At 46.9% G+C, this 25,588-nt stretch overlaps 1 protein-coding gene across 1 annotated transcript in view; it reads right to left on the bottom strand.

Moving 5' to 3' along the window:
* CIT (citron rho-interacting serine/threonine kinase) overlaps window positions 1-25,588 on the bottom strand; it is a 162,018-nt gene that overhangs the window by 3,547 nt on the left and 132,883 nt on the right. Inside the window, exons 29-46 of the mRNA XM_080820904.1 lie at window positions 23,163-23,303; window positions 22,381-22,488; window positions 20,538-20,700; window positions 20,091-20,255; window positions 16,683-16,820; window positions 15,763-15,943; window positions 15,005-15,096; window positions 14,357-14,461; window positions 13,980-14,149; window positions 12,674-12,754; window positions 12,407-12,542; window positions 10,635-10,774; window positions 7,724-7,816; window positions 6,102-6,210; window positions 5,862-5,990; window positions 5,203-5,283; window positions 3,408-3,486; window positions 3,095-3,274 (exon numbers count right to left, since the gene is read on the bottom strand). Of these exons, the coding sequence (XP_080677030.1) occupies window positions 3,095-3,274; window positions 3,408-3,486; window positions 5,203-5,283; window positions 5,862-5,990; window positions 6,102-6,210; window positions 7,724-7,816; window positions 10,635-10,774; window positions 12,407-12,542; window positions 12,674-12,754; window positions 13,980-14,149; window positions 14,357-14,461; window positions 15,005-15,096; window positions 15,763-15,943; window positions 16,683-16,820; window positions 20,091-20,255; window positions 20,538-20,700; window positions 22,381-22,488; window positions 23,163-23,303 (2,291 nt within the window). The remainder of the gene's footprint in view (window positions 1-3,094; window positions 3,275-3,407; window positions 3,487-5,202; window positions 5,284-5,861; window positions 5,991-6,101; window positions 6,211-7,723; window positions 7,817-10,634; window positions 10,775-12,406; window positions 12,543-12,673; window positions 12,755-13,979; window positions 14,150-14,356; window positions 14,462-15,004; window positions 15,097-15,762; window positions 15,944-16,682; window positions 16,821-20,090; window positions 20,256-20,537; window positions 20,701-22,380; window positions 22,489-23,162; window positions 23,304-25,588) is intronic.

The raw sequence follows: 25,588 nt of genomic DNA, 5'->3' as shown, positions 1-25,588 counted from the left end.
ACCTGAGCCGAAGGCAGAGGCTTTAAGCCTTCTGTATCTTTACAGAAAAAGTTTGCCTATTCCTGCACAATAGTGAAACAGAAAGGTGAGTAGAGATAATTTGATAAGTGATCAGTTCATTGTGAAGATTTTCATGTGACTCTCTGGTTTCCCTGTACAATTCTAACTATGAAGATTCCAGACAACATATCCAGAAAGCCAGAACCGCCCCCCCCTCCACCCCCGTGCATGCTACATGTCCAGTGGAAAAATTTAAGGTAACTCAGATTTCAACATCTTGAAACAAGGCTTATATTCCTCTCTAGTCATGTGGCTTTAAGATGTGGAAGACAAAAATAAATACATTCCAAGTAGGAGAATTACATTAAGCCTATTTGTAATGGAAGGGAAATTATAATGTGTGTCCACAGGGGCCCATCATAAAGCAAGTGAGAAGGTACTTAATGCCCAGGGGAAGAAGGATGTCTCTAGGAAGACCATTTGGAATGTCAGCTTAGATTAATGGAATGAAAGAAAATACCCACCATCCTAGGACAAGTGGGCAATCTTCCATCTCTGTATCCGTTAATGACCAATGATCTCCCATGCCAGTCTTAGGGGGTTTTTGTTTGTTTTATTTTGTTTTTGCAAAGAGTTACATTTCCTGCCCTTCTAAACAGACCAGGTCAGTGAGGCCTTGCAGTGACTCACACTCAGCCAGGCCGGCCTTCCGCGGCCTGACCTGCCAAAGCAATCGGCATAGGAAGACCATTTTATAGGCCAAGAGATAAGCAAGGACTAGCTGCTTACTTTCCGGATGTGCCTGGCCACAGCAGGAAAGCAACAAGACTGTCTCTGCCTCTCCTTCACAGGCACTGGAGAACCCCTTTCAACCACAGAATAAGCAACTTCTTACAGAGAAACTATATAGTCTCAAAAGAAAGGTGCCTGCCATCCTAGTAGTAAGGCAGTAGAGGGAAAAAAAATCTAATTACAGTACTTTGATGTGTTCTTGACATGACTTGGAAATTACTTGAAGAAAATCTGGACATTTGCAGGAGAGAACTATAGTCCTTTGAGCATTTACTTTTGAGGCAGGGTCAAGCCAAGAGTTAGGAACTGCTGGTTATTTCTACTTCTTTCTAGGAAGTGCCTGGGATTAAAATTACACTGACCACATATTTAGACTAACTCTTGTGTTTCTTTTTTTTTTTTTTAAGGTTTTATTCATTTATTTGACAGAGAGACAAAAATCACAAGGAGGCAGAGAGGCAGGCAGAGAGAGAGGAAAGGAGCAGTTTCCCTGCTGAGCAGAGAGCCCAATGCGGGGCTCGATCCCAGGACCCTGAGATCATGACCTGAGCTGAAGGCAGAGGCTTTAACCCACTGAGCCACCCAGGCACCCCTAACTCTTGTATTTCAACAGAAGAAAAACTATTCATTAGGACATAGTCTCAAAATATTAGATTTATGATGTTCTTTTCCAAGACCTAAGCACCTTCTAAATATTAGAGCTAGTTCCTCCATCGTATTGAGAGTCCCTTAAGAATAAAATCATCAGCGGATCCCCAGCCCCAGATACTGTGTCTAGCACATGATAGGGATCCACATAACTCCTTACAGGGTAGACATAGCAGTCCAGAAAATTTAAATCCTAGGTCAATTAAATGTTCCCCTGGGTTAAATCATCTCAGAACTTCTCTGTACACCAAGAACTTAGAGTTACACATCTCAAACCTGTCCATCAACCTGGATCTGGGTAATAGACCTCTGTGTCAAGACAAGGTCAGTCCCACTTACCATGCACTGCTGGTAGGATTACAAATGAATATACTTCAGGGAGGAACACTCAGCAACATCAATCAAGATTACAAATGGACATCTGATGTCGCCCATCAGTTTTTTTTTCCAGGAATTTATCGTACAGATAGATTCATAAGCATGCCAAATGACATAAATACAAAGTCATTTAATTTATTACAGCAACCATCTGTGAACCACCGAAACATGCACTGATAAAGGAGCAGTTAAATAAATAAAGGTCACCTGAAGGCATAAATGCTATGTAGTCATTAAAAAAAAAAAAAATGAAGAAATCCTTCTGATACTAACCTGGAACAACCTCCAAGATACATTAAGGTCCAGAAGAATGTGTGCAGGGTGCTATCAGCTGTATTAAAAAGGGGAAGAACGCTTCCAGAATGGTACAGTAAGGACTGCCGAAAACCCATTCCTCCATAAAAGCAACCAGATCACTGGCAACAAGTGTCTAAATCAACTTTTCCAGAACTCTGGAAATTAACCAAAGACTTGCAACGACTCAAACAGCAAGAGCATTTATGTAAAAAATAGCTGAACCTCCGTAAGGACAACAAGCTTTGTGACATGTTAACGTAACCTCAACATTTTCTCTCCAGAGCTGCGGCAGTTTTGAAACCATCAGCCCCGTTACCACAGTAGCCACAGGAGGGAGATCACGACTGATGCTCCCCACAAAGCCGCGGCCCCAGCAAACAGTCCCCGTCTGACCTGACGCAGGGTTTCCTCGTAAGAAAAGCCCTATCCCCAAATGTTCATCAGAAACAATCAGCAGCAAGTATTTAACCTGGCAAATACTTAAGACAGTGCGATACCACTTGGGGAAGAGGCTGGCTAAAACACTCAAAAGGCGATCTGGGAATAAGATGTCCAGAAGGCGTTCTGAAATGGTCCCATATATTTGTAGGAATCTAGAAAGCCACACACACACAGGCAAGGCCCTGCAAATGCCCCGGAAAAATCTGAGAAGGCCTCAGTCTCTCAACTCTGGCTGACTTTGAGCATTAAAGGTTGCTCAACACACACACACACACACACACACACACACACTAGTGATCCATTCTAGTGCCACCGAAAATACCCAACAGAGAAAGACCAGACATTTCCGCCCACCTTCTCCAAGAGGGCATTTAAAAATTCTCCTGATCCTCGAGAAGGACTGAGTCACTGTCATGCTATAGCTCAAAGAAAAAAGTGGCTTGAGCTTGAAGACCTTTGACCGGCTTAGCACAATTTCCTTCTACCTTACAGAACAGCACTCTGCCTCCTGTAATGAAGAAGAGGAGAAGGATGGTACCTGCGGGAGGTGGACGGGCCCCGGTGGTGGTCAGTGCCGGACTCCTTCACGAGGTTTCCTTTGCAGCAAATGACCCTTAATTTATCCTGGTATGAGGAGGCCAGGTAAATCGCTCCTGAGGAAATTGCAGGGCCCAAGTAGCGTGGGTTTGGGATTTCCAAATACGCTCGGGCAGGAGTCCTAAGGAATTCCAGATAAGCGGTTACATTCAGGTTACCTCTGTTGCTAGGTGGGACGGGAAGAAACAGACACTTGGCCCCAACCCCCAACCCCAACAGCTGAGCTTTCCGAAGCCTGAAGGGGCAATGCTTACCCCAGAGAGGAGCGTGCCTGGATCTCAATGACTTCGAGTGAGTTGAAGTGGGTCACAAACAGATAGGGTTCTCTGTAGGCTGCATGGTTACCCCAGAAGAAGAGCGTGGAACAAGGAAGGGTTAAGAGAGAAAATCAAAACCAGGCTGCAATGCCACCTTCGACCCCGCAATTGCACCTAAAATAATTTAGCCTACGCATACACCCGTGTGCCAACATAATGAGGTGTGTCCAAGTTTACTCACTGCCATGTTGTCAGAGCAGAAAATGGGAACCAAATCCAGGGTACGTTTTGGGGGTCAGTTAAATAAATTATGGTACATCTGTGGGATTCTGCACAGCTGTAAAAACTGCATGAAGCTCTCTATGTACTGATACACTAAAAAACCCTGAGGTGTGTTTTACTTAGTGTGTGAAGCAAAATTCAGAATAAATAATGTGTAAAGTGTGGCACCACAAGGATTAAAAAAAAAAAAAAGTGTGTGTGTGGGGAGGATAAGAATATATTTTCTTATGCATCTGTATTTGCACAAAGCACTAGAAGGATAAAAAATAAACGTTTTCCCCCTACTTGGGTGAGTGGGGATGGAGAACTGGGGAGACAGGTTATATGGGTGAGACTTTACATTGTATACCTTTTTAAACTGTTTAATTTTTTTTTTAATGTGCAGAATTAAAGACTGAGTTCAAAAATAATTAAATATTTTCTCATCTTAATACTATATGTTTATATCACAGTATCAATGAAGCTCTAGGACCTGATAGGAGGCTTTTCTGTCTTAAAAGGAAAAGGAGATTATCACTATTATCCCTTGTGGTAAACCAGGACTTTGGTTTTGGACTATGAGTCATGCCTCCTGGTACTCAGGCCCTGGCAGAGCCTCCTTGCTTTGAATCCAGGCTGACCCTGTGGCTGCTTTAACCAGTAGGATGTGGTGGAAGCAACAAGGCCTGCTAGCTTCCACTTTTGCACTCCTGGAAGAAGCCCATGTGGAAAGGAACCGAGGCCTCCAGCCCCCAGACCCCAGCCCCAGCTGAGTTCATACCAATTGGCCACCATTTTGTGAGACCATTTCGGACTTTCTAGTTATCCCAGCGCCCCCACTGGTACCACGTGAAGCAGACGGTCCAGTCAAGCCTCAGCATCTTGGGCAATAATAAGTTGTTGTAGTCTTGGCCATAACAAGTTCTGGAACTTGTTAGGCAGCAAGAGAGAAACCAAATAGCCTTGACAGGTATTTTCACCATAACAGTGTTTCAGAGCGTTTACACTAATATGTGTGAACATATTTGTACATACGTGTGTGTTTATGTACATGGATGTTTTTGCGTGACCCAGCAGCTCCACTTTCAGCGTTTATGAGCAGCAGATGCTACTTGACAAGTATGCAAAGATCAGTGCAAGATGTTCATCACAGCAGTGTTTACACTTAGGGAAAGAATGAGCATGACCTACGTGCTCTGCCTGATGATAACTGGTGAAATTGACACGTGTTCAGCTATCCCACGGGATACTCTGCAGCCTTTGAAATGATTTAAATAAACTCGCAGGGAACGCTCTCTTTTCTTCCTGAGAACCTGGCAAATCTTTCACAAGGCTGGTGGATTTGGCTTATGCAGTTTTTCATCAAGCGTCAGCATCTTTGCCCTGAACCCTGGGACTACAACCTATGGCACTTGGTGTCTAACATAAACCACAGGCATAGTGCGTGAGCCAAAAAGGATTCTACCTGCAGTTCTTTCCTAGGATGCCAGCTGCTGGCAGAATAGAGCCCTCCATACCTTGCTTCACTTACCGAAGGCCAGAGGTAAGCGACTCCACTTGAGATCGTCTGTGCGGCTACGTCTTCCGTAAGAATCCACGAACACCCCAAATTCTGCAAGGAGTTGCAGCCCGGGGGCATCAGCCCAGTCAGAGGCAGCAGTATCAATGACACCATACACTTTACCAGAAGAATAAGGGATTGAGCCCAGGGGGCCACCAGCCAGATTTAACTGGATCATTAAAACCCGAGGACATTTGCTGAGCCACATCTCTCAGAGATGTGTTAAAGAAAAGCGGAAGAGGTAGGAAAGAAGGAGAAAAGGAAGGAGGAAGAGACAGGAGACATAAAAGAAGGGAAAGGGAAGAAACAGAGACCGAGACACAGGGAGGAAGAGACAGGAGGACCCAGAGATCTCCTGTGGGGACCGGGGGCGGAGGGGAGGAAGGAGGAATAAAAAAGAATGAAGAAAAACATCAAAAAAACAAAAATAAAAACAAAAACCCAAGAAAGAAGCAAAGGAAAAGAGAGAAAGGAAAGGGAGAGAAAGCAAGGGGCGGAGAAGGAAAGAAGTGGCTGCTCTCAGGAAAGAATACGATGGAACCGGGCTAGGTGAGAGCCCTGGTGGGGGTCGGGAGCTCCTGGCACCCACAAGCCCTCAGGGCAGCGGCCGGCAGGGAGCACGGACTCACCGTGGAAGCAGAGCAGGTACTCCTCCCGCTGCCCTGCGCCGTTCACCTGCATGATCGAGACAGGGAAACTGTTGGAAGAGGAGGCAAACACAGCAGGCGCCAAGGAATGGTCATTCTTATCCAGGAATTCTGTAAAGGCAGGTGAGAAGTGGGGCATCAGGGAGAAGTTGGTGGCAAGGCCAGAGCAGAGTGTGGGCCGGTGGTGGAGGCAGGGGGGTAGGGGGACGACTTGGGCCCTACCCTCAAGCGTGTACTGCTTCATGTCAATTTCGTAGAATTTATTGGTTCCAATGAGGATACTGTAATTGGTGAAGTGGATGCAGCTGCAGGGCTCTGAGGTCTCTATCTCCTAAGACAGGGTAGAAGACGATGTGAGTTAACACACAGCAGCCCCATGTCCACTGCCCTTCCGCTTCCCCGAGCCTTGGAGATGGTCGCCTCTGGACTTGTTCACGTTCTCAGCCACACAAAGCACACACACTTCAATCCTTTCATGTCCCCCATGAAGACTAATAGTCCCTTTGCTACCTCTGGGTTCACTGCAACCCCAGATTAAGAAAATATCAAATGGCAGCCAAAAAAAGAGTCAGAGATACCATTTCAATGAAAAGTTTGCATTCAAAGACAGATCTTTAAGAATACAAATTCTTATCTGAGGAAAAAGACTGGAAAACACAGGGCTGGCTAGAGGGAGTCGTTTTAGCTTCCTTCTTTTTGTGAGCTACATCTTACCATGAACCTGTATTACCTGTATAATTATTCTCATCACCATTGTTGTCATCTCTATTAGTGATCGGCTTTCTAATTCCCCTTGTTTCAGGCCCATCCTAGTATTTTCAAAAACCTAAGCATGCTTATTCAAAAGGTGCCAAGAATTATAAAAAGCAATGACTTCTGAGACTTTTCCTAAAGCTAACAGTTCAAAATCTAACGCACACTACCACCACTGCTATTTACTGAGGACATGGTAAATAGGAGGAAACTCTTAGGCAGGATGATACAGTGAAAGCAGGGAAAAAAATCAAACCCTCAATTTTGGTCTCAACTTCCCAACTGAGGACCTCAGCCGGCCTCGATGGTCTTACCTGAAAATTGGCGATTACCACCCCTGCATTTCAGAACTGTTGTGAAGTATTTGGAAAACAGCCAGCTCAGTCTCTGCTACCAGTAGGTGCTCAGTAAAATAAAACAAACGAACCGCCCACCCAGGAAGAAACTGTTGCCTAACACATAATGACCCTTATATATTCATCCCTCATTTCACTTGAGACTAATCGTGAAGGCACCGGAAATAAATTACACTTACAACAGGTGGCGCTTAGTCTAGGGACAATGGCTGGCCTCTGGGAACGAGGCAAATGATCTAATGTGCAACTTGTCCACACTGTAGCCCCCACCACCACTGCTCTGCTCCAAGGAGAATCAGCTCTCTAATTACATCTAGGAACACAGCAAGCACTGGCTTTTCCAAAAGTTATTAATAGAAACGTCTAGGATCTGACAAAGATTCTGATAAGTGTCGCCAGGGACTGCTAGCTTCTCGGAAAGATCGCCTTCCTTTTTCGTGCTAATTTCAAAGTGTCTCTTCCACCAGCCTGCTTCCTTTCTCCCTTAACAAAGGCCGAATCCACGGGCCTGGCTGGAGTGGCAGCTCACAGGCAGGAGGAAGAAAATGAGAGGAGAAAACTGCAGCTCCTCAGGCTCTGGAGCTTCCTCCAGGAAGGAAGGGTGTGTCTGCTTGTCTGTCTGTCTCTCTGGAGGTGACCCAGGCTGAAGGGACCGGGCACACACTGTTCCCGGAGACAGCACACCTTCCAGCCCAGGCCGGGGGCCCAGCAGGCCGGGCGAGGCCCGGGACTTACTTTGCGAATGCAGTACTTGCTGAGGTTTTCGTTGTAGCGGAGAATGACAACTTTGCTGGGCGTGGCTGCACAGATGCAGAGCCCGTTCTCAATCTGGAAAGCAATCAGGGAAACAGAGAAACAAGAGGGTCACTGGTGTGTCTGCTGGCTCCACAGCAGAACTAGGAACCTAATGCCAGTTTAGAGTAGAGCCCCTCCCCTTAGTACTACTGACACGAGACCAGGTCATTCTCTGTGGCCAGAGGCTGCTCTGTGCATTGTAGGATGTTTAGCAGCAACCCTAGGCTCTCCCCTCTGGATGCCAGTGGTACAACCACCAGTTGGGACAACCACAGATGTCTTCAGACGCTGCCCAATATCCCCTAGAGGTCAGAATTGCCGCTGGATAAGAACCATGGATTTAACAAAGACCTGGCAAAGGCCTCCGGAGATCACCTGACACCACACACATTTGGTGTGCCTGTGCCTTCTGCTAGAGACAGAGCCTTCCGACAATCTTATCCTGAGGGAGGAGGAAGGCAGTAGAAATTACCTCAAGAATTTAAGGATTATGGTTCAAAGAGAAAAGTTCTTAGCTAAGATCTATGTACATAGAGTTTTCTAGAATGGCTAAATCAGTCTTCCTTCACCTCCTAATACCACGTCTTTGTCATTTTCACCAAGGGCAAAAAGAAGCTTCTCCAATTGGTGCCAACACGAAGGTCAGCAGTTGGGGGTGGGGGTTTTTGGGTGTGTGTTTTGTGTGCCTAAAGGAAGCAACAGAAATTTCACCCAGTGAGAGGACATACAGTTTTCAAGGTCAAGGTGGAATGAAATGGGATGGGAGAAGAAAGGAATACACAGGAAAATGGAAAGTGTTAGTAATATTCTAGCTCTTGGTGCAGGTATAAGTTTGTGGATGTTTATATTATTAGATGTTATAATTTTATAATGTACCTATTTTTTAGTAGTTTCAACCCTGTAAAATGCCCATTTCTAGGTAACTCATCATTCACAGAAAAAATCATAAGAAATTTTAAAATATGTGTAACGACAAAAATTTACAGTAAGATTGTAGTAAGAGAGAGAATGTATGGCCTTAAAGTGTTTACCTTAGGAAAAAAGACCTGAAAATTAATTAGCTAAACAAGAGATTAGAAAGAGAACAATGCAAGAAAGCCAGAGAAAACTCAAGGAAGGAAAAACAAAGGTTAAGGAAAAAGCAAAAATTAATGATAAGATAATGATAGCAAAGCAAGAATCAGTACAGCCCGAAGCTGCTCCTTTATAAAGATTAGTAAAATCACTATAAAAGCTGATGAAATTAAGACAAATAAGAGATCCAGAAAAAGTAATATTAGGGATAAAAAACGCACAAAGAACAAAAAGCAGAAAAAAGGAGAGACAAAAAAAAAAAAAAAAAAAAAAGAAATGTTCTCTTTAAAAAGAATTGTTAAAACTGAAAAAGTACATCTTTCCTTCCCGGGCCCCTATCTGGAAATCCTGGGTCCATCCAGCATTGTCCTTTGCTCAGTCCCTCAAGATTCAGCTCCTCCGAGAACCCTTTGCAAATCCACGCCTTTCTAGGCCAGCCATCCTTTTCCTTTATAGTCCGTCCTCTTTTTCTTATTGCCACAGTTAATCCCAACCATTGTGTAAGTGACTAATAAAGAATGTCATCAGCCCTACAGCCAGAAGGTTTCAGAAACCAAAAGTCCTCAAGAGCAGTGGCCAAGGCCATAGCCAAGGTCAAGCCCCCCTAAGGAGGTTCCTGTGGCCCACCACATCCCTCCCCTGTTGGTCCTCCTTCACTCAGCACAAACGCCTCTGAAGGCTCGGTCAAGTACACAGGATGCGCTAGGTAAAAGCTGGCTAAGAGTGACTAAATCCCAAATACCCAGTGAGCAGTCTTCTGAAAAGGGAAAGGCGGTGGCTTTTAGCAGGAGAACTCCAGCAGACTCTGGGAGTCTGCAAATGCTTGATTCGGGTTTCATTAAAATTATATATGTTCATGTGTATGCACCCACAAATGCTTTTAATTTCTTTTAATAAAAAAATTTTCCTGGGGCACCCGGGTGGCTCAGGGGGTTAAGCCTCTGCCTTTGGCTCAGGTCATGATCTCAGGGTCCTGGGATGGAGCCCCGCATCGGGCTCTCTGCTCAGCAGGGAGCCTGCTTCCCCTCTCTCTCTCTCTCTGCCTAGCTCTCTGCCTACTTGTGATCTCTCTCTCTCTGTCAAATAAATAAATAAAATCTTAAAAAGAAAAAGTTTCCTTAAAGAAACTTTTATATATGTATAATGTATGTATGTACCAAAATCAATATGCTATTAGCTACCAAAGAATTAACTTGACTTACCAGGAACTGACTTTATATTATATAAATGTCATAAATCAGAATTTGCAAATTTTTAGTAATAAAACATTTTTTCATCGAGTTCGGAGGTGGGGTTCTATGTTAGGTTTAAAAAAAAAAAGACTAAGGGCGCCTGGGTAACTCAGTTGATTAAGCATCTGACTCTTGATCTCAGCTCAGGTCTTGGTCTCAGCAATCATGAGTTTAAGTTCGTGCTGGGCTCCACTCTGGGTGTGGAGTCTACTTTAAAAAAAAATGAAAATAAAAAAACTCCATCATACACACACACGCACACACACACGTGGACACTCACACATACACAGTTTTTTTGAACTGGGGGTCATCCTTTCAGTTTTGTTAATTTTATCCTCATTTTTCTCTGAAGTTTCCTTTAGACTCAAAGCCTGTGCAAATTTCATGGCTACACAAATTGTTTTGTGTGCCTAAAGAAAGCAACAGAAATTTCACCCAGTGAGAGGACGTACAGTTTTCAAGGTCAAATCAATGAGCCCTGTCAGAAGGAGGGCGGAGCCGATTTCGGGAACACTCCGCCTGCGGAGGCCCCGAGGAGAGCTCACCTTGCCGGCAGCAAACAAGTGGCAGCCCTTCACGGCCTCGAATACGTTGGGGGAGATGTCGGGCTGGGCAGGAAGGTGAGCCTGTGCGAGGGACTGCTTCACTTTCTTCACGTCAACAAGGCACAGAGCCCGTTCTTCTCCTGCGGGGGGGAGGAAGAGCCCCGAGGTCAGTGTGAGGCAGGGAAGCATAGACGCGGGAAGGCAGTCCTACTTCTCCCAAGTAGCCACGCAGGGCCACACAGATGGACAGATTTCCACATATCCTGTGTACATGGTTCAGGTCCAAGTTTGAGAACTACAGTGAAAAACATCTGGCCTCTTGGTCAAGATTCTGGGATGAAAAAAAAAAAAAAAATCTGCAGACGTAAAATCAGAATCCATGAGCCGGACTTTTAAACCTACTTCCCACCAACTCGAAGAAGAGGCTGGGTTAGGCACATCGAGGGGACGTTTTGTAAAACAACAGGCTTGGACATTATTCCAGGATGTCAGTGTCATCCATTGCAGATGACAGGAGACTAATGGGACACTATTAAATGCAATGCAGACCGGGGGCGGGATCACACCTTGGGGGGGGGGGGGAATACCGGAAAGGACATTATTGGAGCCACAGGTAAAATCTGACTCAGGGCAGCCTACCAGACAGGCACATCACAGCAAGGGTTAAAGTTCTTGAACTCAAAAATGGTGCCACGTGACACTCTCCTGTGCGATACGCCGGTGGTGGATCCGAGCCCCGACATGTTTGTCTAAACCCACGGAAGGGACACAACCAAGAGTGAACCCTAATGGAAACCATGGACCCAGGGTCACGATGTGTCACTGCGGGTTCATCGGTTATGTCCAGTGCACCCCTCTGGTGGGGAGGGTGACAGTGGGGGCAGGGGCCATCCGGGAACTCTCCGTACTTTCTGCTCAATTTCGCTGTGAGCCTTAAACCACTCTAAAGAATAAAGTCAGGAAGAAAGGGAGGAAGGTGGGGATGGAGAGGAAGGAAGGAAAGGCAGAATGGGAAGGAGACAAGCTAGCAGAAAGAAAGAAACAAGAGACAAAGAGAGGGAGAACGAAAGACCAAGAAAGGCCAGTTCCTGACCGCATTCTTTCAGCCCCCAGACCCATCCAGCCACATCTGAAACAAGACCTGGCCGTGGATGTTTTTGAACATTGAACCAACAAATTATTGTTTTCCCTTTAAAAAAAAAAAAAAGAAAAGAAAAAGACCACCAATAAAGAGAGAAAAGGATTTTGCCATGGTTGTGAAAGAGAATGCTCTCGTTCTTAGCTGATATGCTAAAGACTTTGGGGTCACAGCTGCAAGGGACTCTCAGTTCAACAGTTAGTGTGTGTGCATGTGTGTCTGTAGAGGAAGAGAGTAAAAATATGGCAAAATGCTAACAGTGGTGAACAACCCAAGGGTCTCCAAGGGGTTCCAGAGAAATAAGAGGACACATGCTAACAGCAGGCAAGCTCTCAGAAGGCCCGGCTCTCGGTGGCATTGACGTCACCATGATGATGGCATCAAAGGGTCTGTCATTAATGAGACTTTGGAGGCTAACTACTCTTCGCTTGGCATAACAGCTGCACCGGCCACCACGGGAACGAATCTGAGTCAAGAGCGCCATCAGCTCCGGCACCAACAAGGACCCGGCGAAAGAGCCACTTTGGCTGCCATCTGCCACCAGGATGCCTTTCTGTTTCACAGGCATGATACTTGGCTCTCAAATAGTTTCCCTCGACAATGAAAAGAAAGTGCCATGCCCTTGGCCAACCACCTGCTATCATGAGGAGCTTCTCCAGGTCCTTGATGATATAAATTTGGAAGACCGCTCCGATTCCTGGGACGTGGGTGAGGGAGTTTTTCAAGACATTCAGTGCGTACAGCCCTTCCTCAGTGCCCACCAACACCACCTGCAGGAACAGAAGTCCACAGGCGGGGCGTGAGCATAACCACGTCCCCACGGCCTGTGGAGCAGGAAGAGTGAGAGCCCTTTCTCTCGTGACCGCGGGGGTGGCGGCCAGGGTCCAGAGGACAGCGCTACCTGGTCGCTGAAGGGCAGCGTGCAGTTCATGTCCAGACGGTCATCACCTTCCAGTTTCAGCAGGGAGTTTCCAAGCAATTTCTTTTCATATTGGAACCAAAAAAAAAAAAAAAGAGAGAGAGAGAGAGAAAGGGAAAAAAAAAAGGACACAGTAAGTTTGAACTGTTCATGACCAAATCATCCAGAGAGACAAAAGCAAGAACGGAGAAAAGTTTGGTGCCAGGAAGAAAGTAAGGTTCATCCTGAAAACGCCAGAAACACACAATTGCTCTTGGCTTGCCCCATATTCTGATCTGAGTTACTGGTATCTCCGGGGCGGCTGGTAATTAGCATGAGAGTTACGCCTCGGCTTGGATGAGGAAATAAATGAGTGAAGTAGACATTGAGAGATCTTCTGCGGTAGGAGAGAAACCGACGCTACGCGCAGAGGGTTAATAAGCCACGTGGAAGGCTCCTTCCCCTCCAGGCAGCAGCCCAAGGACAAAGCACAGCGTCAGCAGCGAAGCAGCAAGCCTCTCAATCTTTACCTGAGCCCACGCAGGCAGAAGCTCGGAGGGAATACGGTCGCAACCCTAGTGTACACATATTAACGTGCATTTCAATAAAAGGCTCACACAGGTAACCGCAGAACAAGTCATCAGAACAAGTCCACCCAGGGAGCCGAGCTCCTCCCCAGAGGCTCATGGTTAAGAAGTCTGCGCTGCAAATACTGAACGTGTTTACTAGGAGCCCAGTGTTTGGTCTTTGGTGGAGAAAACACCAGTGAGCACGGAGCCCTGTTGTATCCTGGAACTTTCCAGGAGGAGTGATGCCAGTCAAGGCACACCCACGGCTCTGCCGTCTTAGGGAGAAGTAGGATCCCGAACCTGCCTACAGAAGAGCAGATCACGTGGAAGCTACGGAGAAGGTTATGAAAAGCCCTCCCCGAGCTGGCATGGTTTCGGCAGACCTCTGCACTGCTTCCTGGCCAAGTGCTTGCAACGCAAGTCTTCAAATAAACTCATCAGAGTAAACGAGAGAGAGGATCGCCTTATGAGTACATCTGCTGCCATGACCAAAATCCGTCACGCCCCAAGAGCTGGCTGATGGCTCTGACTCCCCCATTCTAAAGGGCTGCAGAGGGAGGGTGTGTGATGCCATACAAGCCAGTGCAGAGCCCATGTCTTGGTCCCACAAGCGTCCCAGTCACAACAGTCTCGGACCATCACCCTTTGGGGAGGCAGTGACAGGCCTCCCAGCACCCAGGTCAGTTCCCACATCAGCCCGCGTTACAAAGACAAGCTCCAGCGCCCGTCTTCATACTCACAGCATCGGCTTCTGCTTTTTCCCTAGAAACTCTCCCACCTGCGACAACAGACTCTAAGGCGGTGACCCAGCGCTGTTTGTCAGGGAAGCTGGGAGCCAGCAAGTAGAGCGTCCTCCCGGGCCAGCAGGTGGTGTGTGGGTGAGACTCCATCTTCAGTACGTAGGGGACATCTAGGGGATCAGACAGAGCAGGGGTTGGCTGTGGCTTTCCCTCCATCCCAGCGGGAGGGATGGCCCTGGGGTGTCAGCGATCCCCCGCCAAGCACGCAGGTCCCAGTCCCCATTAAGATGGCCAAGCCGAGGAGGGTGGCCCCTTCTACCCCTGCTGCTTGATCAAGCCCAGCGCGCCCCCTGGCGGGCTCTGCTGCTTCCCCTCACCTGCTTTGGCTGTATTTGCAAGCTCAGAAGCACCAACGGCGCCATGAATAGATACATCCCCGTCGGGAAGGCACAGCTCAAATTCTTCCACCGGCCTCTGTCCAGCTTGGTGCAAAGAGGAAGGGCAGAAAGAAAACCAAAAGAACAGGAACAAGAACAAGGGGAGAAAAGAAGAAGAAAGAAACAGAGAGAGAAACACAGAGAGAGAGAGAGAGACAGAGAGACAGGGCGAGAGACAGTATGCGTGGAAAGAGAGGCGCACGAGAACAAAGGAGGAAGGAGAAAGGTGTGCAGAGAAGGCGGAGAGGGAAGATAAAAACAAAATAAAGTGTGTCAGATGAGTAGCACAGTCAAATTTCGGATGACGATGCGGATTTATGGGTTAGTTGACTGAGGCAGAAGTTCTCTGAAGGTGTATTAGCAGGTAGAATCTTCAGGGCAGCGCCCTGCGGGTTCTTCAGAGGGGAGACCTATAGACGTGAGTATCGTACCAATAACCTTTAGTCAAGCCATTCGCTTTTTAATTTTCAAAAATGGAAAATCGTAGAAGGCTTGCAACGCAGTCCGAAAAACAAAGCCTTCACGCCGAGACTGGGAGACCTGGGTCAACCACGTGCAATGCAACTTCCCCCTGAATTATTAATTTACCTTCTCTGGCTTCATTGTCATAAATGAGGACTTTGGATCCCTCCAGGACAATGTACTTCCTGTCCCAGCCTTGCTGTCCTCTCTTGTTATTCCTGGGAAAACAGGAACGCACAAGAACAAAGGTGTGGAGTCCACAGCACAGTCGCGGGGAGGAGGAGGTGGCGGTGGGAAGACCGAGAGGGAGTCCTAGTTAAGAGGCTTCCCGGGGAAAGCTCGGGAATGGGAGCAGCCAGGGCCGTTGTATCAGGGGTGGTTCTCTTGTAGGATCTGTGGCTGGCCCAGGAATTTCACAGGTAGCAGACGGTTGAACGGGGAGAGAAGCATACATTTCTTTATTTTATATGTTCCTGGGAGTCTCCGCCAGACAAGGAAGACCCCAAAAGTGGAGAGGCCTACGTGTTTGTACACTGGCTTGAACAAAGACGAGTAAGTATGAAAAAGCAGCTAAAATGTTACGGGAGGCGAAAGGGAGATAAGGGGTTACTTTAACAAGGGTTCTTTGCAGAGTTCTCTCTGCAAGCCTTGAATCCCTGTCTCTGGTGACAATATTCCTTTCCTCCTGGAAAAGGGAGGGCTGCTTTTACACAGGATCGTATCTCCTACTTTCAGAAAGAGAGAGGGGAGGTCAGACTGTCCTTCTGAGACCGGCGGTTTGTCAAGTGCCTTTGTCGCCAAATACCCCTTATTCCCAAGTGGCCTATGTTGGGGTGGCGTCCTCACCAGCACCTGCCCCAGCCCGAGGCTCCCTGCCACAGTACCTGGGCACCTTCATCCACCCTTCCAGGTGCAAGCCGCTGCTGGGCTCCTTGGACTGGAGACCTGGGGAGTTCATTTTGTCACGGCAGAAGGCCTCGGTGAAGTGTGTGGCATACTCGGCTGGCAGGCCACAGGTGGCGGGCAAGCACGTGGAGCACTTGGGATGACACATCACCTGACATTCTGGAGAAAAGCAGGGAACAGCCTGAAAACCCCCTGGCAGATCCTGGCCCATGTGTCCCTCTGCCAGCCAAGTCCCAGCCAGGCCCCAACAGCCAGGTAATCCCTAAGCGTTCCCAGGAGCCAGGCCCAGAGAAAGGAAACAAGGGAGCCAAGTGTTCTCGACACAATGTTCCCCGCTTCTCCCCAGGCCACCACAAACGTATGTAAGGGACCTGTTGGCACAGTTCAGCTAGAGCCAGCACACAACCTAAAGGTGGGGAGAGAGCAACCTGGACAAAAACAGGGGGCTGGAAACCAGCAAAGCACAAGGCATTTTGCATAGGGCGGTAGAGACGTGAGCTGGAAACACGGATAAGCTCATTCCTTTAGTGGGGAAAAAATAGTCTCCTCCCACTGAAACTGAAAGCTTGAAAATGAATGTACTACAGGATGAAAAATTTAAAAAGGAAAAACACTGGGGCGCCTGGGTGGCACAGTGGGTTGAGTGTCCAACTTTTGGTTTTGACTCAGGTTGTGATCTCGGGATTGTGAGATCGAGCCCTGTGTCAGGCTCCACACTCAGCGCAGAGTCCGCTTGAGGTCATCTCTCCCTCTCCCTCTACCCCTCCCCACTCTGTTCCCTCTCTCTCTCTAACATAAATAGATCTTTAAAGAAGAAAGGAAAAAGAAAAACAACAACCCACCCCCATGAGTGGAGACATGCAGGTGCCCACTGCGAATGCACAGCCACTGCTCTTACCAAGACATTTGGATGCCTGGCGCCCAAAGTGCACAGTATCCAGACACACAGCACACTTTGTGGCTCGCATGTTCAGTCCTACATTAAATCGGTGAGGAATATTGTGGTGCATGCGCTCCTTAAGACGCCGACTGAATTCTGAAGGGAAGTTTTAAAAAATATTATTAAGTTTTGCAAATGATCCCATCAAGAAAGTTAAAAAACAAAAAAACTAAAAAAGAATGGGAAGGAATATTTGTAAATCATCTCTCTGACAAGGGACTTGTTGCTACAATATATAAAAAGCTCTTACAACTCAGTAACAAAAAGACAAATAACCCAACTTTAAAATGGGCAAAGGATTTGACTAGACATCTCTCCAAAGAAGATAATGATGAAGAAGCACATGAAAAGATGGTCAGCATCATGAGTCATTAGAAAAACACAAATCAAAAGCACAATGAGATTCCATTTCACACCCCCTTTGATGTCTAGAATCAAAAATGCAGGGGGATGCCTGGGTGGCTCAGTTGTTAATCATCTGCCTTCAGCTCGGGTCGTGATCCCAGGGTCCTGGGATTGAGTCTCACATTGGGCTCCTTGCTCAGTGGGGAGCCTGCTTCTCCCTCTCCCACTCCCCCCGCTTGTGTTCCCTCTCACTGTGTCTCTTCTCTCTGGCAAATAAATAAATAAAATCTTTTTTTAAAATGCAGGAAACAAATGTTGGTGAGGATATGGAGAAATTAGAACCTTCATACACTGCTGGTGGGAATGTCAAATGGTGTGGCCATTCTGGAAGACAGTTTGGCAGGCCCTTGAAAAGTTAAATTTAGGATTGCGCAGCAATGGTAGAGACCCAGCGATTCCATTCCTAGGTACAGCCCCAAGAGAAATGGAAACATATGTAGCCACAACAGACAACATTCACAGCAACATTATTTATAAAGGCCAAAAATTGGAAACAACCCAAATGATTATCAGTGGATTAGGAAACAAGATGAACTCTCCATACAATAGAATTTACTCAACCGGAGCAAGTAAAGAACTAATAAATGCTTTAACATGGCTGAATCTTAGAAGGATTACGCTCAATGAAAGAAACCAGACAAAAAAAGCGTCCAGTAGCATCTCACTTAGGTGAAATGTCCAGAGTAGCAAACCTGCTCGGCTTAGTGGCTGCCAGAGGTCAGGCAGAGGAGAGAATGGGGAGTGTCTGCTATCAGGTAGCGTGCTTTTGGGGGATGGAAAGGTTGAGGCCAAAAATGTCCCAAAATTATGATGCGGTTGTTGTACAACCCTGTGCACTTGATGAAAAACATCATACGCTTCAAATGTGTGAATTGTACAGTACGTGGATTTATCTCAATAAAGCTGTTAAAAAGCCATTACAGCAGATTAGTTACAGAGTGTGAAACTACTTTAACACTAACAGATGCATCTAGATTTATAGGACTCAACTTCAAATCTCCATTATCCAGTTATCAGGAGTTAAGTATTTTTAAAGAACATTCTACTGGCAGAAGACAGGCTATAAGATAGCAAAGATGTCTGTGGGCCTAAATAAACATATGTTTTTAAGTCAAATGTTTATAGGTACTTTAATCACGGAAGTTTTGTTTTCCCGATGAACCTCATATCAGGAAGTTTTTAGAATTCAGTTTAAAAATCAGTTCTGAATTACAGAATTTCTAGGTATTACATACATAAATTGACTGAAGAATTCTCTCCTCATGTCCTGTTCTTTCATGAAGAGCCTCCTCTGGTGAAAAACTCAATGTGTAAGCCTTAAAAATCGAATTCTTACATTTATATACCAGTCTGTTAAAATAAGAAGGTTGCTTCCTGCACAATCCCCCCAACTTAATAGGCCCCCCTCTCCACAGTGACCTAATTAAAGACAGATTTAAACAGCAAAGCTCAGGATCCAAATTTCTGAATCCAAATTGGGTTCTGCACAGAACATGGCCTCCATCCTTGATCAGAAAACCGTAAGGAACAAATACACACACACATTCTGGCCCGGTCAGTGTGCAGCACACGGGAAGCAGGGGCCTGGGACCCTCAGACCCTCGCCGGCCACTGCTCTACAGAGCCCAGGCAACACACACCATGGCCAGACAGGTTTTCTTCTCCTGTGTTACCATCACCATCACGATGCATTTAAGAGTAAAGCTCTTTGATTCAAAGTGTTATGGAAACATAGGAAACAAGATGGCATCATCACCGGAGAGAAACCAATGTTGAGGAAAACCCACGAACACACCAAAACGCCATGGAGATTTGCCACTAACACCCATTACACTGTGACACCGTGACACCACCCTGCAGCTCTGCTCTATGATTCCTAAGACCTTCCAAACCACCTTCCTTGGCCTTTTTTTTTTTTTTTAAAGCGAGGCAGTTTGCCACAGGCAGCGCCTCATTTGGGTGCATCTGGAGTCTTAGAAGCTCGACCACATGACATTCTCCTATAAATGGACCCTGAGAGCTTGTTTGAAGGTTCGAGCAGGGGAGCTCAGCTACTCATATACCCTTGACCAAAGCACAAGGGAAGGCCGTTGCCTTTGACCGAGTGCGTGGCTTTGTGAGGGGACGCACATGGAGCAGTGAGGGAGGAGGGGGACACCTGCCTCGCCAGCCAGATCAGCCAAATCAACCCTGGCGATCAACAGGGTGACAGATGTCGCAGCCAGGTCACCCTCACAACCTGGCCTTTTTTTTTTTTTTTAAGTCCTCTTCCTCTCTAAGCGAACAGAATACTTTTAAGACCACAAAGAAAACTTATTACACTGTTGGTAAGAATATAAAATGGATCAAACCTCTGACACTCAAAATGCAAATAATGTCTAATGCAGGGAGTCATTTCCCCAGAGCTAATCCCACGGCTGCAGCGCCCGCAGAGGCACAGGATTCCACTGCAGGGCTCTCCTGCCGAGGACAAACTGGAAACAACCCCAGCGCCCATCAGCAGGCGTCTGGTCTAACAGGTGAGCCACATACCCACGCCAGTGAAAATCATGTAGTCCTCTCAGAGGACGAGGTCCAGGCACAGGCATTCATAAACAATCTAAGATAGGATTTTAAGTGAAAGAAAGGTGTTTGCAGGGTACGGCGTAGTGTGTTGTGATATTTACAATAGAAAAAAGGGCTGAGGAAAATATGCCTATTTTCTCATACTCTTTAGATATAATTATATAAGACACATGAATACCATGACATGTGCCTACATGCATGAACTCTTGCAGGAAGAATGCACTGGTGGTCTCCAGCTCAGCGAACTGGCTTGGGACGGGGGAGAAGACAGACTTATTACTCTTCAGCATTATCACCCTTAATATTATTACTTGTCACTTTCACCATACGTCTGCATTATCTTAGTCGATTAAAAACGATTTTCAGCGGAACTCCGGTGGCTCCTTGAGCACGTACCCTCTGGAGTGGACGACTCCTTTCTGCGGCTGGATGGCGGGGCCAGCAGGCTCATGGCACTGGGCTGGTGCTCGGGTGACCGCACGATGGCGGACATGGCGATCTGCTGCCTCGCGGTGGCTGGCGTAGATGGGTGTGGATGGTCTGTGGCCTTGCGGTGGGCAGCTGGAGAGAGACCGGTCCGATGTCTTTTGGTTAGCTGGGCCACCAAGAGGCCAAAACCAAGTGGACTGCCCCTGGGCTGTCTTTCGAGGACCCAAGACCAAAAGAACAGGCATCGTGCCCAACGGGCAATGCCAAGGACGCTGTGACTCGTTCAGACTTGGGACGTCTGGACTGAGAGCTTTGGGGCCACCAAGACAGATGCTGAACTAGTACGACCAATCTGCTTGAGGTGGGTCCTCTCTCTGCCTTTCCCCACAGACCCGGCATAGGGAGTGCCCCTACCTTCCTCCCGGGCAGACCGGAGCTCGATGCGGGTCTTCTGAAGGGCTTCCTCTAGCTCTGCGCAGCGCGCTTTCTCCTTCTCCAGGGCCACCTTCAGCTCATTGTACTGCAGAGGAACCTGTGTGGGCAAAGCAGGGTCCTCTTTCCGTCGACTAAATAAACCCTAGCAATGGAAACAGAGATATCTCCTAACTCCTGGAAACTGGCACTTGAAACTAGCTAAAGGAACTCTGACTCAAGAGGAGCAAACCACGGAAGCCAGGAGCATACTCACTGTAAGCGGATTTAGTAAAAATGGCATGTGAAGGGGGGAAAGGGGAGACTGAGCCACAGCCCATTCCAGCCGGCTGGAAAAAAATAGGGTTTCGCAAATTTTCAACAAGAGGGTTCAAGATGCTTGAACTGCCACCACCTCTTCCTTTAGCATTCCCAAGAAGGAGAGCCATTTCCTCAGTCTTTACCCTCAAAAAATGGAAGTGGAGGATGGAGTCAGGAGGGATGGTTCGGAAATCACTCTTGCTCCGCGTTTGTCTCATGATGCTTAGTTACAAGACACAGAGATGAGGGTTTAAAAAAAAAAAATTTTTTTTTTAAAAGGAGACCAAAAACCTGACTAGTAAAGTGATATCAAAACAAGGGGCCTACTCAAAAATTAAGAAAAAAAAAATGCAAATGGAAAACACATACTGGACACGGAGGGAAAAAAGGAAAACACATGGAATAATGGGACTGAAAAAAAACTTAACCAGAAATCAATGGAAACACCCTAACTACAGCACATGACACAATCAGATAACAATTGGCTGTTAAAATAAAAAAAGATTCAGTATCGTCAGCATAACAAGCAGAAATAGTCACACGGCACAGAACATCCCTTCCCGGCAGCCCCCAGAGGAGGACGCTGCTTCTGAAGGCTGCCCTCGCCCCTAATAGTGCAAACAGCGCTGGCACCATGGGCCCCAACTGCCTACCCCAGCCCCCTTTCACGTCTTCCAAGTCAGAGGGGGGCTGCCACTGCTCCCCTGGGGCAGGAATGCCTTTGGAAGCAAACTGCAAGCTCCTTAGAGAACTTTTCCAGCTGAGAACACCTAGCCAGACCTCCTGGGGTTGGGGGCAGGGGGGCTCGGTGGTTTAGGGAAGTGTGTTTTGGGTGTAAAAATCCTCCCAGGTGCATCTACATAGAACCCTGTCCACAGTTGGATTTTTTTAAATTTTCTTTTTGGTCACAGTTTTTCATTTGTTCGTTTACCACAATTTTAAAGGGATGGAATGGCCCTCAGGGGAGGGCCCAGCTATCCAGTCAGGCACTGTAGGCAGGTCACCTCAACTCCCTGGCTCCCGGTGTCACACAGGCCTTTGCCAATCAAAAGAACTGGGCTGGGTAATTTCAAATTTTTTTCTAGAGCCCTGTATCTGTGCCCTGAGAATCCTTCAACAGAACTGAGGACCCCTCTCTCTCTTTCTCGAATCCCAAATCCATGTCCTGTAATTTCTCTATAGTCCTGTACCTGTGAGCTGCTAATCCTTCTGGAATCTTGTACAATGACCTCCATATAAACCTTTCTCTGTGCTGCCCACTCCCTTACCCCAGCTGCTTAGGAAATCAGAGACAGGGACTATAATTTTAAAGGCCATGAACACAAACCAGTGTGTTACAGACTTGATTAATGACATCCCTTCTGTAAGGACTGTTCTATCTCAAAACCTCTTTTCAACCCAGTATAAAACAAGAAAATGTGCGCTTTGTTTTCTTTGATGTTTTTCTAATTATCTATCACAGCGGTATTTAATGAATCACAATGGCCGAGCAAAAACTCCCCACTTTTTAAACACGAGGACCCACCTTTTTCTTCTTAGCGGGCTGGTCCATTTTGGCTTGCAGAAAGTCAATGAGTTTGGTTTGTTGAGAAATAGTACCTTCCATTTTCACCTTTTCGTGAGAATAGAGAACCTAAAAATTCATAAAAACAAAAATAAGCTCAGCCCTCGAAAGAAAGATGCTTTTAAATTTGGTACTTTAGGGGTGCCTGGGTGGCTCAGTGGGTTAAGTCTCTGCCTTAGTCTCTAGTTCAGGTCACGATCTCAGGGTCCTGGGATCAAGCCCCGCTTCGGGCTCTCTGCTCGGCGGGGAGCCTGCTTACCCCTCTCTCTCTGCCTGCCTCTCTGCCTACTTGTGATCTCTGTCTGTCAAATAAATAAACAAAATCTTAAAAAAAATTTTAAAAAATAAAAATAAAAATAAATAAATAAATTTGGTACTTAAAGAAAATAAAAAAACTAAGTCATGAGGATACTAGCTTATGAAAATTCAACACAGACTGCACTGGGCCAATAATTACTTACTCACTCCTTTTCTTATGGCCAAAAACAAAACTCAAAAAAGTACTGATAGATGGATAAGCATACGGGGGGGAAAAAAAGTCAGGGGTTAATATTAGAATCTCAGAGCTGATCATTACAGGTATGCTCTAACTTCTCTGAAGGTTTGGAAATTTTCATAATGAAATACGGGGGGAAACACACAGTATAAAGAGATCACTCTCATCATTTCACCAGATGGCTTTCGGCCATGACGCTTTGCATCCGCAGACAATTTCTAAGTAAATTCCCTTTGCCGGTTCTCACCTGAATGTTTTCTAGCTGGTATTCCAGATCGCTCCTTTCCGTCTTCAGCAGATCCGCCCGGTCCAGAGCTTCTTGCAGCCCTTGAGTCAGACGGAAGATGTGGTTCTTCTGCATGTCCATCTGCTGCTGTAATTTGGCTTGCTAGTGGGGGGAAAGGCCAGAGTCTCGATACCACGGACAATACAACTCGTGCCCTCGCTGTTCTTGTCACCAAACTAATCGCAGGCGTGGCGCCAAATTTCGGCTTCTGAAATCATCTCGTTCCAGAATTACCGACTGTCTTCTGTCCCCGACAGACGCGTGGCACAGTTAAAAAGAATGTGCCCAGAAATCTTGGATGGCCAGCAAGTCACAGGATCCCCACCGTAAGAGGAAGGCCAGGCCGCCATGTCTGCCTTTCCATTCGGTTACAGTTATGGACACTTGGCCCATCTGAGTTGACATCGAAGATGCTGTGAATTACTGCCATGACAGCTAAGCTCCAATCTGCCTTAGCTTTGCTTTGTAAGGTCTCAGATGCCTTGTGAGAGATCGCTTTGTTCAGGCAGTGTGGATGCGCAAAGGGGAATCACGTCACCTCTAACTTTAAGGACCACCTCCTTAAAGGTGCTCCTTAAGGGTTGGGTGAGGGACCCCCAACCAGGACACAAATAGCCACAATCACAGGAGATGCTTCTGCAGTATGGGGAGGAAGGAAGAGGAAGAGCCCAGATTCAGCACAAGAATCAGTAAAAACCCAGGGGGCCCGTGGAGGCGGGGGGGGGATCACTTTAGTGTTTTGGAAATAGTTCTGTGCTGAAAATCTCTCCAATTTTTATAATGGAAGTCAACCAGAAAATAAGGCAGGCTATAAAGATGCTGGTTTTATGGCTCTCTTTCCTAAAATGCTTCTGTTTCTAAAAAAGCAGGAGAGAGCAGCTACCCTGATGAGACACCACCTGATGTCATCTGACCCCAGAGTGACAATCTAGCCACCGTGTAGGCGGTCCTATTACCCCCTCCCGTGGTGGCCTAGAATCTCTGCAGACTCTAGGACAGAGCTCCCGAGGAGAGTAAACACGGCCACGGGCATTTTCCAACAGGCCATAGCAAATCTTTGCGTCCTCAGCCCTGGAAGGCCAAGGGCCACCACCAACTTCAGAACTTGCTGACCCTCTTCATCCCATTCGCTTCCCTCAACCTATGTTTTGTTTCTCTTTCCAGCTCTACTCCTCAATGGCCCTTCCTCTTGAGGGGAAGTGGATTCCTTGAGGCATCACAGTGTGGTGGGACGAACGTGGGCTTTGGAATGCTACAGACGCTAGTATGAATGAGGACTCTAACATGTACCAGTCATAGAACCATAGGGCAGCTCAAATTGGCTCTAGAAGCCTCAGTGTCTTCATCTGAAAGTGGGTATAATGACCCCCCCCCCGAACTTGGCGATGTACTGAGCACCATGCCCAGTGTACCATAGATGCTCAAGGAATTTTAGCGGTCTCTCTCTCTCTTCCCTTCCCTCCATCCGGTTCAGACTCCCCTCTCCCTACCCCACTGTCTTCCTTGTGCAGACCTCCTCCACCAGCCTCCCCTCATCAGTCCTCCATAAAGCAAGAGATACTGTCATCAACTAGAGATCACGTGGCCTGTATACCAACCTGGAATTTCTGACTCAAACCACAGAAACCCCTAAAATATTGGGGGGGGGGGAGCAGAGAAAACAGCTAAGATTACCTCTTAAAGGGAGCTATCAGTCCCCGACAGTGCAAGTGATTTCCGCAAATTACCCTCTTTAGTTTCTTCCCACTATTTTAGGACAACATTAATTACTAGGCAGGAAGCAGAGAAACAGGAGCTGGGGACAAGAATCGGTTTGGTGACAGCCGGGCCCAAAATATTTCTCTAGAACAAATGCATCAACTGTCCGTTAGCTTTCCAAGAAACAGGCTGCTTATTTACTATAATAAAAAACAAGTAAGAGTGGCAGGTTGGTGCTCAGCGGAATGTCTTTTCAAAACCATTTATCTGCTTCCCAGAGAGAAGCAAATGGGGGCTATTCACGGGTCAGTGTCGGACTGAAAGGAGAGCGTTAGCTCTGTGCTTTCATCTGTCCGACAGTTTCACAAGGGGGACAGGAGACTGGCAGGATGCACGAAGGAGCTGGATCACAGAACCAGAGCACCAGACAACCCTGGTGGCTGAAAGGATGGTTCAAAACCAACTGGAGAAAGTTCAAAAGGACAGTATTTTTAAAAACACTGACTGATAGGGGAGCCTGGGTGGCTCCGTCGGTGGTGAAGCGTCTGCCTTCAGCTCAGGTCATGATCGCGGTGTCCTGGGATCCAGCCCGGTGTGTGTCGGGCTCCCTACTCAGTGGGGAGTCTGTTTCTCCATCTGCCTCTGCTCCTCCCTGCTCTGCTCATGCTCTCTCTCAAATAAATAAAATC

This window comes from Martes martes, assembly GCF_963455335.1.
Source record: "Martes martes genome assembly, chromosome: 13".
Lineage (NCBI taxonomy): Eukaryota > Metazoa > Chordata > Mammalia > Carnivora > Mustelidae > Martes > Martes martes.
The sequence above is the reverse complement of the archived record's forward strand: the minus strand, read 5'-3'. Positions and strand labels throughout refer to the sequence as shown.